This window comes from Drosophila busckii, chromosome 3L (assembly GCF_011750605.1).
Source record: "Drosophila busckii strain San Diego stock center, stock number 13000-0081.31 chromosome 3L, ASM1175060v1, whole genome shotgun sequence".
Classification (NCBI taxonomy): domain Eukaryota; kingdom Metazoa; phylum Arthropoda; class Insecta; order Diptera; family Drosophilidae; genus Drosophila; species Drosophila busckii.
Genome location: NC_046606.1, coordinates 618,839 through 636,635, shown reverse-complemented (window position 1 = coordinate 636,635; position 17,797 = coordinate 618,839). Strand labels below are relative to the sequence as shown.

General features: G+C 44.3%; 5 protein-coding genes across 5 annotated transcripts; 2 read left to right on the top strand and 3 right to left on the bottom strand.

The window, feature by feature from the left end:
- Window positions 1-56: 56 nt before the first annotated feature.
- LOC108600566 (UDP-glucuronosyltransferase 2C1) lies at window positions 57-2,055 on the bottom strand. Its single transcript, XM_017988231.2, has 5 exons — window positions 1,917-2,055; window positions 1,334-1,858; window positions 835-1,277; window positions 670-782; window positions 57-428 (listed from the first exon to the last, which is right to left on the bottom strand). Exons 1-5 carry the CDS (start codon window positions 2,027-2,029, stop codon window positions 57-59), a joined length of 1,566 nt encoding a protein of 521 aa, XP_017843720.2. The 5' UTR covers window positions 2,030-2,055.
- A 1,914-nt stretch (window positions 2,056-3,969) lies between these two features.
- On the top strand, window positions 3,970-5,854 carry LOC108600565 (UDP-glucuronosyltransferase 1-8). The gene is made up of 4 exons (XM_017988228.2): window positions 3,970-4,500; window positions 4,561-4,964; window positions 5,019-5,131; window positions 5,187-5,854. The coding sequence occupies exons 1-4, from the start codon at window positions 4,058-4,060 to the stop codon at window positions 5,643-5,645; spliced, it is 1,419 nt and encodes a 472-aa protein (XP_017843717.2). The 5' UTR covers window positions 3,970-4,057; the 3' UTR covers window positions 5,646-5,854.
- A 1,956-nt stretch (window positions 5,855-7,810) lies between these two features.
- On the top strand, window positions 7,811-10,333 carry LOC108600568 (cytochrome P450 302a1, mitochondrial). Its single transcript, XM_033293461.1, is given in 4 exon segments — window positions 7,811-8,665; window positions 8,737-9,310; window positions 9,369-9,566; window positions 9,628-10,333. Coding segments are annotated over 4 exon segments (1,449 nt in total). The 5' UTR covers window positions 7,811-8,111; the 3' UTR covers window positions 9,751-10,333.
- Window positions 10,334-10,425: 92 nt separating this feature from the next.
- Window positions 10,426-13,687, bottom strand: LOC108600567 (bone morphogenetic protein receptor type-2). The gene is given in 6 exon segments (XM_033293757.1): window positions 10,426-10,982; window positions 10,984-12,593; window positions 12,647-13,201; window positions 13,254-13,329; window positions 13,331-13,485; window positions 13,542-13,687. Coding segments are annotated over 6 exon segments (2,715 nt in total). The 5' UTR covers window positions 13,606-13,687; the 3' UTR covers window positions 10,426-10,727.
- Window positions 13,688-15,888: 2,201 nt separating this feature from the next.
- LOC108600414 (fumarylacetoacetase) lies at window positions 15,889-17,729 on the bottom strand. Its single transcript, XM_017987975.2, has 4 exons — window positions 17,507-17,729; window positions 16,998-17,215; window positions 16,337-16,938; window positions 15,889-16,275 (listed from the first exon to the last, which is right to left on the bottom strand). Exons 1-4 carry the CDS (start codon window positions 17,591-17,593, stop codon window positions 15,935-15,937), a joined length of 1,248 nt encoding a protein of 415 aa, XP_017843464.2. The 5' UTR covers window positions 17,594-17,729; the 3' UTR covers window positions 15,889-15,934.
- Between the last annotated feature and the right edge of the window lie 68 nt (window positions 17,730-17,797).

Below are 17,797 nucleotides of genomic sequence, written 5' to 3'. Positions count from 1 at the left end.
TAGTAAAATATATAAGTCACACAATAAAAGTAAATATATAAAATAAATCATCGCGCTTATAAGAGAGCACGACCGAAAGTGCGGCGTCTGTTGCAGCAAAGCGAATGCAGCAGATAAAGCAGCAGCAGCAGCAGCGCCACAAGAAGCGCCAGCACATCCAAGGAGTGTGCTTGAAAATAGTTTAGATCCTTGGCAACTGAGTGCAGCTGTGCGGGATTGGGCTGACGCAGCAGATACTCCACCCACCATACGGCGAGCTCCAGCGGCGGCAGCGGATTGTCTCGAAAGCGTTGGGAGCGCAGCTTCATGGCCTTGGCATAGCGCTTGTTGGTGGCCACTTGCTTAATAGCTGCAACCAAGGAGGAGGTGCTCAAAGTCATATAGTCCAGCTTGACGCCAGCGCCGGCATTAAACGTTTGCAGCATGTTCTAAAATGAAAAACGGGTGAGTGAGCATTTGAAAATCCGTTCATTCGTCTGTTTGAGCAACAAGAACTCATAGACTATAGCAGCTTGCGTTCTAAAGTTTTCTGCGCTAAACTAAGTAATTTATGACTTATGACATACACTTTGAAATCCGTTCATTCGTCCTGTATGAGACAAGTAATCTTAGGCTATAGCAGCTAGCGTTCTATAATTTTCTAATATAATTAAGCTATTTATGACTCACCCTATGCTGATCCAGAAACAGCGGCAAGCCCACCACAGGCACGCCAAACCAAGTCGCTTCCTGTGTGCTCAGCCCACCGCAGTGTGTCACAAACAATATCAAAGATTTATGCGCTATAAGCAACGGCAATTGATTAATTAATTTGCGCCTGATCTCGTAACTTACCCAAAATATCAGCTTTGTGGCAAAAAGTCACGCACCAAAACATTTGCCTGGCATTCTGCACTTGCTGCAAATAAGCCGCATCGAATTTCCATATAAAATTATATTCTGGCAGCTGCCTGAACGCCTCCACTATGGCCAGCTTGGTGGACTCATCCACATTCTGTGGCAGCATATTGGTGCCGAGGGAAAAGAAAATGGCGCCACGCTTGCCTGCAAGCATAAACTGCTCCAAATCTGCAGGCAGCGGCTTGCCCTGGCGACACTGCATGCCACCCACTTCAACCACATTCGGTGGCAGCGCCTCGACATAATCTGTAGCTGGATGCGTATTGATAAGCGCCACTTTGGTAAGCTTGGCCAGCTCCGCAAGCGGCGGCATATCAGCAGCAAAGAACGGACGCATTATGGCATCCAGCTCCGGATGGTAGTACAAGCGGCGATAGCTGCCAAAGCAATTGATTAATAATTTGATTGATTGATTAGCCTAACTGCCACTTACATTGTGTCGGCTGCAAAGATGAGCGTGTTGTCCAGACGCTGCCAAAAGGACATTTGCGGCGAGTAGAGCGTGGAGTAGTACGGCACTAGCGCAGGAAAATAATGATTGGATATAAAGTCGAGCGTTATGGGCGCATTGTGAAAGGCAGTCATGCCCATTATGGGTGGATATTTAAACTTGTGCGCAAAGCCCAGCAAATAGGGACCCAGTGTATAATCATTTATAATCAAATCGAACTTGAAATCAGCTGGATAGTCCAGCAGCTGCTTCAGTCCACGCGATTTCGTTATATATTTAGCTGTTTTCAAGCCAAAATCATACAACTGCTTTATCGTTTCATAGCTATTTATGCCTATCAAATCATTGATAGTCGTATCATCCTGCTCCTTGTAGAAATCATAGGCACGCTCCAAATATATATAGCTTACATTAGCTGGCACCTTATCCGTTGAGCGCGGCAGATTTACCGACAATATAGTCAGATTATGGCCACGCTCCGCCAGCTCATGCAGCAGCACGCTATTCCTATTAAAGTCAGACATACATTAGCATTGAACACCTACCATTCTATTTAATTACTTGCCATATATGGTGACTGTGTGACGTCATGCCCATTAGGGCGAGTATATTGGCGCCCCATGCGCCGCCGCCAAGCAAGACGCAGACAATGCCAAGGCTCAGCTGAAGCTGCTTCATCGCGTTGCGCTACTGAAACTGCTCGCTCTCGATCGAGCTTCTTTTATATTGCTATCAAGCTGATAACAGCTGACAGACGACAAACACTTGAGCACTTATCATAGACAGACAGATAGAGACAGACAAACATCTTATTTATTTTGATTACTCAACAAATTTTCGCACAATAATTTATGTTTATACATGCTTCAATAAAATCAAATTTAACAAACATTACTATTAACTATTAATTGCCTGTTACAAAAGTTCAATATTTATCGCAATTTAAATTTTAAAAGTTTAAATATTAATTGATAGTTGTCTTATCGATTGTTGCAGTGTATTTCTCACTGATAGGAGCATATTGTCCTACATTGTCTGAGGCCATGATCAGCTTTAAGCTATACACAATAACGGCGCATACTAAAGCAAAGGAGGATATAAAATAAAGCGCAGCAGCGTATTTGCATTTGTCTTCTCTTTTGTTTATTATTTCTTATCAGTCGAGTGTTCATATTTTGCTTGTTCTTATTCTGTTTTTGATTTCATAATTCTAGTTCAGGGGCATCCAAAAATTCTCAAATAAATTTTCGACACAACAATCAACACATGAAACTGTTGTCGTAGCTCGCAAGGCGAGACGAATAACAAAAAAAAATTCCAAAAATTGTTGGAATTTGCATTGGCTATGGAGGAGCGCGTATATTTACACGCATTTGCTCTTCCTATACTGAAGAGCATTTACAAACACAAATGAGCACACTGAGCGGACGCCCCTGCTCTACGCAATGGAGTGGGAGATAAAGAGCGCGCACTTCTTAAAAATTCACCACTGCAGTGGAGTGAGAGACGCAACAAGCTACTCATTAACAGCGCACAGCTGCATTCTAGATCTCGCGCTCTCCCACTCTCTTTGCTGCCTGCCAACTAAACTGCAAGCGTACAGTCAAATTTTTTAGTCAACGCGATGAAGTGGAGGGGTAAGGGTGCGTGCGCTACTGAGCATTTCATTCTTACACAATTAATTACAAAAACATGAATTAAAGTGTATAATTAATCATGAATGAATATGTGAACTTAATCATTTTATAATGAAATGTGAGCAGTGTAACAGCGCCAAAGCAGTTTCTTCTAGTAAAAGAATTAAATGAAAGGAATGAAAACTTTAAGCGGCGCGCACATGTAAGTAAAGCAACAAACTTTGCGGAGTTTTGCAACTACAGCAGCAATAATTTACATAAAGCTAAAATATTACATTTATTATTAAATGCTTTATTTAACAATTGCACGCTTTAATTTTTTTCTGTGCTTGTAACATGATCCGCTTTAAGCTGTACACAATAACGGCGCATACTAAAGCAAAGGAGGATATAAAATAAAGCGCAGCAGCGTATTTGTATTTGTCTGTCTCTTTTGTTTATTACTTTCTTATCAGTCGAGTGTTCATATTTTGCATGTAATGCTTATACTTCTTATTATGTTTTTGATTTCATAATTCTAGTTGAAAGCATGGGCGTAGGGGGAGATAGCAGCTTGTACACTAGCCCCCTTGGTCTGCTGCGCCTCTGCCCATATTGCAAAGCACGCTACTCATTTTGCTATAGCGGTTATTTTATTTGCTTTTAATCTAGCTTCGCTTTTAACATAGCAGCCATGTTCCTACTACTCACAATTTATTCTCTTTACTCGATTTAAACTAAAATCATTTGTATTTTAAGAGCACGCCTGAGGCTTTGACTAAACAAAAAAATATAAAACCACACTAACGCTATCTTATCTTTACCTTATCTAGCCGGCACGGGCAGCGTCGAAAGTGAATCAGTCGCGTGTCTGAAGTGCAACAAATTGGCAGCATGAAAATATTTGTGGCATTAAATTTGTTGTTGCTGCTGCTGCTGAGCTGCGTGCAAAGCGCCAAGATTTTGGGTGCTTGTGGGCACAGCGGCACATCAACAGCATCAACATCCCAGTTGGACACAAACGCTGCTCACAGCGCTGACAGCGCGTGGGCACGTGCTTACCACAGTTTCGACTGCGCCGGAGCTGCACATGGCCAATGTGCAGCATATACAACTGCAAAACGATTACGATGTGCTAAAGAAACATTATGTGAACAGCGAGGGGCAATATCGACAGTATTGGAACATCAAGCAGCTAATGATATACTATGAATCGCTGCTGGGCAGCTGTCGTGCCTTGCAGGAGCTGAATGAGCTGTCCAAGCTGCAGCAGCAGCTAAAGGGTCCCTACGATCTCATTGTCTATGATGCCAGCTATGCATTGGACTGTCTGCTGCATTTGCTGCCCAAATTTGCTAAGCTGCCCAAGCTGGGCTTAAGCGGCGGCAAGCTGAGCACTGATCTGCTGGCGCTAATGGGTGCGGAGGATACTGTAAGTGCCGCCAAGATTCCGCACTTTATAAGCGATCTGCCCGAGCAGCTGAGCTACTGGCAGCGCATTAAAAATCATTGCATGTACTTGACTGAGCGTTTGTAAGTATTAGCTTGTTTTCAAATTATGTATATTTTATATATGTATATTTGTTGTTACAGCTTGAAAGTCTCTATAGTATTGCCAGTGCTCCAGGGCATGCGTAATGGCGAAGTCAACGTACCCAGCACGCAGCTGGTGCTGCTCAATACGCATCCTGTGCTCGACTATGTGCAGAATATGCCACCGAACATTATCGAAATAGGCGGCTTGCATATACGCGAGGAAGCAACGACGCTGCCTGAGGGTCTGCAGTCCTTTGTCAACGGCTGCACCGAAGGCATCATCTACATCAATCTGCCCTGGTTGCAACTCATGCATGCCGAAGGACACAACGCGGTGAAGCACACAATACGCGAGTTTCAACAATATTGCTTTATATGGAATGCGAAAAACATAAAGACAGAGCATCTGAGCAATTTGCGTGTTGTAGAACTAGAAGATAGCATGCAACAGGATATTTTGTGTAAGTTGGTTTAATATTTAATAAAAGTTTAAGAATTTATCATTTATTTTTTAGCTCAAACCAATGTGAAAGCCTTTTTGACGCATGGAGACAGCTTTGGACTGCAGGAGGCCGTCTTTAATGCTGTGCCCGTCATTGTGCTGCCTGTTCTAATGGATCAGCTTAATGTTAGTAGCGTATTTATTACATTTATTTATAATCTAATGTTTTTTTGCTTCACAGAATGCCAAACGCATTGAGGAGCGTTACTTGGGCTTGCGCGTTTCGCTCGACAACTTTGGGCAAAATGCTTTTTCGGAACCACTGCGGCGTCTTATGCGTGAGGATATCTTTGATAAGGTTTTGCATCAGGCACGCATCAACTTCCGCACACGCCAAACCAAACCCGTGGATCAAGCTGTCTGGTATGCGGAGCAACTCATAGCAGAGCCATCGCTCTACAAGCATCTAGCGCAGCCAACTTTAAATGATAGTTCCTATTTTGTGCGGCATTCTCTGGATGTTTTAATCCTGCCCGTCGTATTTATGATTGCCATTATTGTCAACGTTATATTCTTTGTGCTGCAGATAATGAATGATTCCAAGTTGCGCAAGGAACGCGAAAAGAAGCAAAAGCTTAAGCAAATTGAAAAACTGAGAAATAAGGACAAAGACAAAAAGTCGCCGGCAAAGAAGGAATAAAGGACCGATACTTAAACTAAGTAGCATTAAAAATCAAGCATAAGATTACAATACAATTAATACAAATTAAAATTACTATATTGTATTTAAAACGAAAAAGATCAAGTAACAAACTGTAAAAATACTGATTGTATACACTAAAAGGATTAAACTATAAGGATTACGAATTATAATCAGTTCAAATTGTAAATAAATATGCCCCAAACTCAGGAGTCCTTTGCAGGATCAACACTAAACTAAATCAGAAGGAGCATCGTAGCAAGGACTAGCACCTTGCCAAAGGACGCTTAAGTCGTACCTGTGGTTGCGGACTTATGAGCAATTTTCTTTTGCAGCAAATTACTTATTTTAAGGTCCTGCTCCTTACATATCCTTCCAATCCCAAAAGGACATGTGTTTTCGTACTCCTGAGCCTCAAATCTATTGATCTGCATTCAAGGATTTTCAAAATTGCACAAAAAATATTTTGGAAAAAATTCATGGGGGGTTAGTCGCAAAAGTTGCCAAAAAACATAAATTGTCCTTTTTCTCGTAAATAACAAGGACTACAATGATGTCCTTTGGCATAGAAGTAGTGCTCATTAAGACCTTTCAGAATATATAACTCAAAGGACGAAAGTCCTTACAGGAGCGGAGAAAAACAGCATTTTCTGTATACAGAAAATACGCTATATCTCCCGTATCCTTTGCAGGAGCAGGACGAAGTTAGTGCCAAACGATGCTGCCTCACAAGGACTATTAACTGGACAAAGGACATCCGGATCGTCCTTCTTGTTCCGGAGATAATTGCCTTTTTGTGATTTTGACCATTTCCTCGCGACCTGACAGTAAAAATTTTCTAAGTTAATGGACACTTAGATGACCCTATATTTTGTTGATGCAGATCGATAGAGTTTCGTCCTGTGAGCGCCGAGAGCCTAAAATTTTGAGAATGCGGCAGGATATGGCCGAGTTATATCCAATTACCCTGTAAGATTGGCCCAAGCAAAGCAGCTGGATAATTGTTGCATACTTTTAGCTGCACACGTGCAGTTGGTTGTTGTCTCGATTGACAAAGTTGAACTGGACTGTGTCACGGATAGAATTTGGTTTGTGTCTTGCCTAAGTTATTTTTATTTAGAAAAATCAGCTTGAAAGTATGCAAAGCTTTACGGCAGCTTAGCATAGGCAATCCTGTTGAGAAAACTGGCTATAACTCGGCCATATCCTGCCGCATTATCAAAATTTTTGGTTTGCGACGCTCACAGGACGAAACTCTACTGATCTGCATCAAAAATCTATGGGGTCATCTAATTGTCCATCAACTTAGAAAATTTTCACATCCCCGTGGCAACTCGATGGCCAAAAACACAATATGGCCATTATCTCCGGAACTACAAGGACGATTCGGATGTCCTTCGTCCAGTTCATAGTCCTTGTGAAAGCAGCTCGTTTGGCACTATTTCGTCTGCCTCCTGCAAGATACGGGAGATATAGCGTATTTTCTGTATACAGAAATGCTGTTTTTCTCCGCTCCTGTAAGGACTTTCGTCCCTTTGAGTTATATATTCTGAAAGGTCTTAATGAGCACTACTTCTATGCCAAAGGACATCCTTGTAGTCCTTGTTATTTACGAGAAAAAGGACAATTTATGCTTTTTGGCAACTTTTGGGACTAACCCCCCATGAATTTTTTCCAAAATGTTTTTTGTGCAATTTTGAAAATCCTTGAATGCAGATCAATAGGTTTGATGGCTAGGAGTACGAAAACACATGTCCTTTTGGGATTGGAAGGATATTTAAGGAGCAGGACATTAAAATAAGTAAATTGCTGCAAAAGAAAATTGCCCATAAATCCGCAGGCGCAAATGCGATTTAAATGTCCTTTGGCTAGTTTATTGTCACTACTTATGTACTCCATCTGATGCAGTTTGATCCTGATCCTGCAAAGGATTCAGCAGCAATATCTACGTTTATGTACGCAAATAAATCAAAACATCTTAGCTGCTGTAAGGATTTTCGTCCTTGTAAACATATTTCCTGGCGCGTCTCACCGAGCACTACTAGCTTACTTAACATGAGTAACATAATTAAAATATAGATTTAAAATAAATTATAAAAACTTAAATAAAGTTGATATAACAATAACAAACATAATACATAAAATTAACTTTACGTTGAGCTCTTTGTTGTACAACCTTAACAATTTACAATATTTATGGCTATGGGTTATTCATTCAGCTCGGCGCACAGCTGTTTGCTGCTCTCGCTTTCTCCCTGTCTCTCTTTCTCTAGAGCTCAAGTCAGACTGTTAACAGGTAAGCAAATAAATTTTCTTAAGCCACACAGGTAAACACGACTGCCGACACGAACGCCCAAAGCAGAGAGTCGTCTGCGTCGTCGACGAAGCAATAATTGAAACAAAAGTCGACGCAATAAAAATCAATGAAAAACCAAGAGACCGCAGTACGTTTCCAGAAACTGTGGAATGCTGACCAAGCTGCTTAAAATTTGCTGCACAGCGCGGCAATGCACATTCGCCAAGCCATTCGAGGCAATGCCGGGCCCACGCGGTCCCTTTGGCTTGGGCAATCTCCACAACTATATGCCGGGCATCGGGGCTTACTCCTGGCTGCAGCTGCACAAGGCGGGCCAGCACAAGTACGAAAAGTATGGCTCCATAGTGCGTGAAACGATGCTGCCGGGACAGGATATAGTGTGGCTATACGATCCGAAGGATATAGCAACGTTGTTGAACGAGCGCGACAGTCCACAGCGTCGCAGTCATTTGGCATTGGCGCGTTATCGAGAGCAGCGTCCGCAGCTATACAAAACGACAGGTCTGCTGCCCACCAATGGACCGGACTGGTGGCGTCTGCGCTCGCAGCTGCAAAAGGAGTTGAGTGCACCGCGCAGCGTGCGCAATTTTGTGCCAGAAGTGGATGCAGTAACGCAGGAGTTTCTCAAGTTTCTGGAACAATCTGGAGCAGGCACGGCCATAGATATGCTGCCGAAGTTAACAAGACTGAATCTGGAGCGTAAGTGAGAAAGTTCAATGAGTATACATATCTAAATTCATGTGTATATGTATTCCATGCTGGAAAGACTTTAAGACACCAACACATTGGCGCCAATTCCTAATAGCTGCAGTCACGCAGCTCACGGCTGATGCATGCAGCTGAGACGACCAACAGTTGCATTCTGCCCACAGATCAGGGCTTGCAGCTGTGGCGCTTTGTGGAGACGCCAAGCTATCGCAAGCTGCGGCGGGCGCAGAGCTACATGGAGAGCGTGGCCTTGGAGCTGCTGGAGCAGCGGCTGCCAGGACAAACCGAGCGTGCTTCATTGATTACAGCCTATCTACAAAATCCAGCGCTGGATCATAGCGATGTGGTGGGCACAGCGGCGGATTTGCTGCTGGCAGGCATCGATACCACTTCCTATGCTTCGGCTTTTCTGCTTTACCACGTGGCGCGTCATCCGCAGGTGCAGCAGCGTGTCTACGAGGAAGCGCTGAAGCTGCTGCCAGATGCTCAGCAGCCGCTAAGCGCGGAGGCCATGCGCACTGGCATCACCTACACCAGAGCTGTGCTGAAGGAGTCGCTGCGTCTGAATCCCATTTCCATAGGCTTTGGTCGCATACTCAATCAGGATACAGTGCTCAGCGGCTACTTTGTGCCCAAAGGCGTAAGTGCAATAAATTTAACAAATTAAAATGTTTAAACATAAAGTTTCTTTTGAGTAGACCACTGTGGTGACTCAAAATATGGTGGCCTGTCGTCAGGCGGCGCATTTTCCGCAGCCGCTGCGCTTTCTGCCGGAGCGTTGGCTCACCCAGCGCTCTGCTCTCAATCCTTATCTGGTGCTGCCATTTGGTCATGGCATGCGCGCCTGCATAGCTCGTCGTCTGGCCGAACAAAATATGCACGTTTTGCTTTTGAGAGTAAGTTTAACATAAAATATGCCCAGTCTCAAAATTAACAATTCTAATTCCACTGGGACAGCTGCTGCGCAACTATGAGCTCATCTGGCGCGGCACGTCCGCCGAATTGGACATTATAACGCTGTTGATCAATAAGCCGAACGCTCCAGTGCTCATCGAGCTGCGTCTACGCAGCTCCACTTGATTGATTTGACGGGTTGAGAGTTACATGTCTAGTTCATTGTTTAATTGCCTTAAGCACTTTAAATTAAAGTTTTTTCCATTTATACATTGTGGGTATACTTATGTTAGAATTGTAAATTATATTGCTAGTGTTATTTTCAATTAAAAAGGCTGCGTGTGTCATAATTTGTTTGGTCTAAAAAGTTAACTAAATTCAATTGTAATACAATAGCAAGGCATATGCTTGAAATTCATGTTTAGATGCAGTGTGAAGTTGAGTGTAGGGTGCATATAAAATTTGTAAATGTTGTAGGGGTTTGCTTGCAGCAGGGTTGTCAGGGTTGTTTAAAAATGTTTATGTTACTTTATGGCGATTGTCGTTATATGAATTTGTATACAATTTAAATATTTGCAGCCTCTTGCTAAACTATGCTATGGGATTTTCCTTTTTGTGACTGCGACAACCCTGTTTAGCAGCAGTTGTTAAATAGTTAAATATTATATTAATTATAATTGGTGTATATGGCTTTCAAAATGTTCTTTTTGTTAACTGTCTGGCAACGCTATGCCTAGGTACAGTTACGCTAGCCTAAGCTCCAATGCCGTTATTTCTTTTTGTGTAATATTTGTATTTTCTCAATTTGAAGTCTGCTAATGCCCACTTAAGTGTCCAATTATCAAGCGCTGCGTGTCTCTCTCACTCACTCTTCTATCTGTGTACTAATCTATAAGGACTTTGGTTGTTTGCTGCACTAAACGCTAGGATGATTGGTGAAAAAATACATTCATTATACAACTATATATCTGTGTATCTGTCTATATCTATATAATTCTTAGATTCAGCGTTACTATCATTGACAAAAATACACACACTCAATCCATATATATGAAGCAATCAATGCTGCAATCTACTGAATATGTTTTATGCAATTTCGTTTTACCTTTAGTTGAGATATGAGTTGTACTTGGACGTTCTGCTGCCGCCGCCGTCGACGTCGCTTAGAGTTCCAGCAGCAGAACCTCCTCATGCTAGAGTATATTCAACAGCGACGAGTCCATCATGCGATCATCGTACAGACTCAAGGTCTTGGAAGCACGCGCCTTGCGCACGGAGCGCGGCACATCGCCCGGCGTCTTGACACGCTCGCTGGGATCGCGCAGTCGCTCACTGCTGCCACGTCCACTGAACACTTCGCGGAAGACTTCCAGACTATGCTGGCGACGCATTTGCTGCTCGGTGATGCCGGCGGCGGCGGCGCCCACTTGTCACCAGCAAGGAGTTTGTGCGCAGATGGCCAGGACGACGCTTGGCGGCAGCTCTCATGCCGCTCAGCGTATGCAGTTCGTTCTCGTTGCCCAGCAGACAGTTGTTGTTGTTGATGTGCTTGATCAAGCTGCTGGAGAGCGAGCGCGGCACCACATGAGCGGGTGTGCCCATGCGCTGCTCAGCGCTGCGCAGCTGCGGCGGCTGCACTGTATCCAAGTTCAAGTCCAGATTATTGGGACGACGCGTCGCTCTGTCGCTGCTCTTGAGCGCTGCCACCAGATTGGACTTTTCCTCGCCCAGCTGCAGCTGGCGACATAGCTGATCGGCGAGCTCCTTGCGGAAGAGTTTCTTGTGTATTAAGGCGCGCACGCCATGCCAGCCACGCAGCTTGTGATCCGTATTCTGTTGCTTGGGAAAGCCCTGACCCAGGCTGGAGTTGTGCTTGTGCTGCTGTTGGTGCTGCTGCTGCTGGTTCTGGCGAGTGGCTATGAGCTCCTCCACGCTGACATCATGCTCCAGGCAGGAAAGACTTTGCTCCTGCGGCAATTGGAAGCTGTGCTTCTTGCTGCGCTCCACCAGCACAGGCGGAGTGCGCAGCGGCTGCGGCGCTAGATTGCGTTCCTGGCAGGGATTGCGTCCTTGCAGATGCGGCTGCAGTTGTGGCTGAGCATAGTTCAAGTGATTCTTCTCTGTGGGCAGCTGCTGATTGGGCGGTGGCTGCAGTAGACCGCCGTCTGCCGAGCTGAGCTGCCTGTGTATGACTGCAGCTGCTGTGGTCGTGATGGTGACGGGACTAACCAGATTATTGGTATTCAGCAGCGGACTAGCGGGCTGTGCCTGCAGGCGCGGGCGTAGACTAGACATTTCCTGCATGCGCTCCTCGGCGCAGAGTGAGGTTAGCCTGGCATCCGCATCATGATCCCAGCAATCCTCGCAAGTATCACGCACTAGCTTGGCCGCAGCGCCGCCACCCCAGCAAGCGGGAAACAGCGGACGCGCCTTATGACGCACCACCAGTGCCTGCATTTGATCGAAGCTTGGATGTGGTCCCACCTCCTGCTCATAGGGCGCCTTATAAGGCGGCGTCAATTGTCCCGCAGCATAGAAATCCGCGCAGCGTGTGGACACCTCCCACAGCACCAAGCCCAGCGCATAGACATCCATTTGCTTCAACGACGTTTCACAATCTCGCAGATTGACGGCGCCTTCTAGCAGCTCTGGTGCCATATAACGCAGCGTGCCCACTTCATTGATGCTTTTGGTTTCCGCCATAGCCACTTCACCTTTGTACTCGTACTTGGAGCCGAAAACCTTCAGCGCAAAGCCAAAGTCTGCTATGCAGCAGCTAAGATCCGCCTGCACCAGAACATTCCTTGAATTGAGATCACGATGCGCCACGCAGGGCTTGTGCAGATCTCCCAGGCGCAGCTCTGTGTGCAGATGCGAAAGACCGCGTGTAATGGAGCGCAGCATGCCACAGCATTGACTAAAGTCTGTGGTATTGGCTATAAGCCAGTCCTGCAGGCAACCCAGCGGAGCCAGCGATAAAACCAACTGATACTCCATGCGTCCATCCATAGTGCGGCGCTCATCGTAACCTGCAAGTGAACATAGTTTAGTTTAGCTAACAAAGTGTATATCACAGTCGTACCAAAGTAGCTTAATAGAGCTGGACACTCCATTAGCGGCAGCGCATAAATATTTCGCTCATTCACGTAGTACTGATGATGCGACTCGGGATAGATTTTGACAGCCACCTCCTGATCATGCAGCAATCCTTTCATAACGGTGCCATATTTGCCACTGCCCAGCATGGCTATTAAATTGATGTTGTCCACATTGCGTAAATTGGAGCTATAGCCTGGTCCCGAGGGCGCCAGCGGTGATTCCTCCGGTTCGCTTATCTCTTTGAAGCTGCGACAATATTGCAGCGAGAGCATTACTATAATAATCATGATTGTGACTACAGCCACAGCGCTAAGCAGCGTAGTGGCTCTAAAGACGGAATGCACGCGTCCGGGCACTACCACGGCTACACTTTTGGTCAATTCCAAGGGTGCGGGTTCGACCACAGCGACACGCTCATTGCAAAGTTCTCCAGAGCAGCAGCAATAGTAGAGCGAGTTGGTCCTTGGCGTGGGCGCAGAGCTGGTGCATTCCGTTTGACTGCAAATGGAGTTGCGATCCGTGTTGTCCTTCCAGCAACCTGCAGCGCACAAATTAATTGATTCTCTATACAAGTGAAGGATTCAGCTTACCCTGCTTCACCAGCTTAACACCCTCGGCTGTTTGATTCCAGAGCGTAAAGCAGAACGTATATCCCTCACTACAGCTGCCGCTTCTGGGGCTCACTGCTGGCCGCTACAGTGGACTCCAGCTGATTCTCCGCGCTAATATTTTCGCTATTATCCTGCTCATAGTCGTCCTCATGTTGCGTATTATCATTCTCCATAAAGCTCATGCAGCTATATTGACGACTAACTGCAGGCGCTGCAAACCCGATATAAAATTAGTTGACATTTATATTATTTATAAGCAATACTTACAAGCTCTTGTCAGGGCCAACAAGCCCAAGCCGCATAGAAAACAAAACCAGCTGCTCTTCAACATTGTTCTGGCTGTGGCTTCAATAGTTAATTAAGTGTTATTTTAATTTAAACAGCTCTATTACTTTGGCTGTGCACCTGGTTTATGTCATTTTGTCGGGGCGAACAATCTAGCCACAATTAAAGTAAAATTTGTTTGCCATCAAATTTTGGTTCAAACAATTTGCAAGCGCTGCAGCTTTAGCAACAACAACAATGAGTATAAATAAAATAAAAAGCAGACCTAAATACGCAAATGCTCAATCAACTCGTTGATCAACTAACTGTTGTTGTTGTTGTTGGCGCTTCTTCTACTGTTCTCGTCTGTCTATCAAGTCTTTCACTTCTACACACACACACTTACAGTGACACCAGCTGAGAATATGGAGTAACGGCGGGGGCGTTACGCAGGCAGACGCTGCACTTTGGAACCATTTGGTTTTTTTTATATTTGCTTTTGCATATTATGCGCCAAAGCAAAAGCGACAGACATGAACAGTAAAAGTAAATGCACTGCGACAAATTTTGCGCACTAAGAATGTTTGAAGTTTACTATATTATATTTGTTTTAGTATTTTTTTTATTTTTAATTCCACACACATTGCACTACTGTACTCTTTGCCATTGATTAGCAATGTATTTTGGCTGTTGCCTTCTTCTCTTTATGCGCTTCGTTTAGCTTTGTAAATTCTGTCTTGGCACATTACGTGAATGACTGCGCGTTGTTTACGGCGCCTTAAACTTATCTCCAACGGGCACTTGAGTACACACACCCACACACCCACAAACAACATATGCGAATATGCACTTCTTATTTTTTATGCTTCAGCTTCACTTGGAATGGGGTTAATTGACTTGGCAGCTATGTATTCTAATCTTAGCACAAGTGATTAACAGTAAAAGCATTCACACATACACTTTGATTAAAATTTGCACATTGATTGTGCGCTCTGGCATTAAGAATGAATTTGAAAGCATTTATTTGCTTTAATTATGAGTTTTGACAACAAATTTACAGCGACTAAACACACGCACTTCACATTTCTTTTTACTAAGCTCGTTCTCTCTAGCCACCCTTTCTGTTTTATGCTTTGTTTTTGCGCGTTATCGTTAATGAGAGCGAAACGCCAACACCGGCGCCGACGCGTGCGGTGAAATAATCAGAGAGAGTGAGAGAGAGTGAGACATTACACTCCCACTTCAGTTGTCTAGACATGCGCTCACGTCGTACAAGAGCGAGAGAGCGCATAACTAGTGGCGCGCCAAAACAGGTTCCCCTTTGAGGTGAATGTGATGCGCCTTAAGGCAAAAGAGTGGTGAGGTGGGGGAGTCGTCCGCTCCAGCATGACAGCCGACGGCGCCAGTTAATTGCAAAGTTTTTTTTTATAGCCTTTTGCTGTTGCGTATCTTTGAACTCGTTGTTGTTGTTGTTGTTGCTGCTGTTAGTCGTGGTGGGGACTGTTGAGCTGATTAACTTTTAGCATGCTGTGTGACTGTTTGTTTATTTGTATGCATGCGCATCTTTTGCTTTTGACTGTGTGTGTGTGTGTGTGTGTGTGTGTATATTTGAAGAAAATCAATGCAAAACGCAAACAGAGAAATGCAAGCGACTATTTTCGAAGCTGGTTTTTGTCTGCATCGGGGTGGCGGGTGGGCGACACACTCAGACTGTCACTGTTTGTATTTGTATGCATGTGTGTGTGTGTGTGTGTTTGCTTGTGCGCAATTGTATGCGTGCGCAGACTTGCTAAAAATTGATTTTTCCAAGTCACTGCCAGCTTGCCGCACATTGAAAATTATAAAAGTTTCTATGGCTAAGCAAATGTTGACCATTTCTTGTAATTTGTAGCTAATTTTCCTAAAGATTACACTACCTTTTGTTAACTTAAGACATTTATGAATTGCACTCGTTGTTTTTGCCTTTTCACCTTGCACTGTTTTATATCTTTTATGTTTTATTTAAAGAAACTGCACATTGAATTGATTTTAGTTACCGGCACTTGACTTTGCGTGTAGTATTTGCTTAAATTGTTTATATTTATTGCCACTGCTTTGCCTTTTTCACTTTATTGTTACAATGCGTGTTTGTTGTTTAGCAGCCAAAACACATAAACAAACAGTTCAGCAAAAAGCCGTTAAAGAAGCGTTCGATTCGTGTTCGAGGTTCGTCTCAATTGTATGAGTTGTAACCAAAGAGAGCGCCGACTGAGACCGAAGCGCTCTCTGAGAGCTTTATGCCAAAAAGAAGCGTAAGCACGTATGAGAGCAAAAGCAAATGCGAGATAAAAATCAACTGTGGGCACTTGTTGCTTTTAGTACAGTGGTACAATTGCTTTATTTTTCCATTGATAAATTTACAATGTTAGAGCGGGCAGCACTTGACCGGCACAGCTGCCAAAGCCAATGCGCAGACCATTCTTTTCACAATGTCCACGTATGATGACCTCATCGTAGTCCTGCAGGAATTTACGCGTTTTACCGCCTTGCAGCTCTACAGTCTTGCTGCCGCGCCAGCAAAGCTCCAGCATGGAGCCATAAGAGTCTGGCGTCTCACCGCTAATGGTGCCGGAGGCCATCAAGTCACCGGGACGTAAATTGCAGCCCGTAATTGTGTGATGAGCAATTTGCTGCAGTGGTGTCCAGTACAAATGCTTAAAGTTGGACTTGCTAATGAGCGTCTCCACATCATTGTCAGCTTTGGAATGGAAACATAGCGCACTGCAGCAAACGGTAACAATAATTTATAAATAACTTACGTTTCAGCGACACCTCCAAATTAATATCGAAGTTAAAAGGCAAGCTTTGGCGCAAATAGGGCAGCACCTCCGGCTCCTGTGGGAAATTGTCTAGAAGGAATGGCTTCAGCGCTGCTGTTGTCACCACCCAGGGTGATATTGTAGTGCCCATGTTCTTGGCAGTAAATGGACCCAAAGGCACATATTCCCATTTCTGTATATCACGTGCACTCCAGTCGTTCATCAGCGTAAAGCCAAACACATTTTGCCAGGCATCATCCACCTTAATGGGCTCACCCATCTTATTGCCAGGACCACCAATAAAGAAGGCCATCTCAAGCTCAAAGTCTAGCAGCTTGCAGGCACCGAAGACAGGTTTCTCCGCTCCCTCCGGCATCGTTTGTCCCAGTGGACGGCGAATGGGCGTGCCAGACACCACTACAGAGCTAGCGCGACCATGATAGCCCACCGGCAGATGGCGCCAGTTGGGCATTAAAGCATTGTCAGCACCTCGAAACATGATGCCCACATTGGTAGCATGATGTATCGATGAGTAAAAGTCCGTATAGTCGCCAATTTGGGCAGGCAAATGCAGCGAAATTTCTGATTGTGCTACTAAAGCGCTGTAAGCAAATAATTGTTGCTTGAGTAATATAAATATATATAATTTAAATTGACTTACGCGTTTCTCAAGTCCACATTTTGTTCTACCTCAGAGCCTTTCAGCAGTAGCTTTTGAATTTGCGCTCTAACCGCAGCCCAGGCTTCGTGACCCAAGCTCATGAGTAAGTTCAAAGTTGGCGCCTGCAAAGCATCCTGTAAGGAAGCTGGGAACAAATGTGCCACAGCTTTTAGATCCAGCACATGTTCGCCAATGGCCACACACAAGCGATGAGTGGGCTAAAAGCAGAGAAAGAAAGTTTAGCCCAGACACACACCAAAGTACATTTAGCGAGGTTTCACGGCCGTCACCCGTGACAAACTCTTTTACATATATAGAATATCAGGTGTTGTCTGCTACACAATAACAATGTTATATGCATATTAGATTAAAAGATTGTTTTTGTAAACAAACTAGTTTACTTTATGATATATGCAAATTATATGCACTAAAGTTGTTCAAAAAACTGGTTGAAAGTCACATGGAATGCTCAGAAAAACAAATGATATTTCAAAAATGTTGTCACTTACATTTGTTTTTGTGGAGAAAACGGCATATGGCAGATTTTCCAATGGAAAATCACTGCCTGCGGGCACTGGCACAAAACTCGCGGACATTTTATGTAAATTCACAGAACTCTTTAACAAATAGTCGGAATATTTACAACTTTTATAAAGTTGGACGCCAGATGAACTGTTTAAAACAAAAGCGATGATAAAAAGAACGTGTAAAGCCAGAGCGCTGAGAACTGAATGCTTGTTTAAGCATGATCGCGCTTTTATATAGTAGTGGGGCGCTCTCTCTCTCTCTCTCTTTGTCGC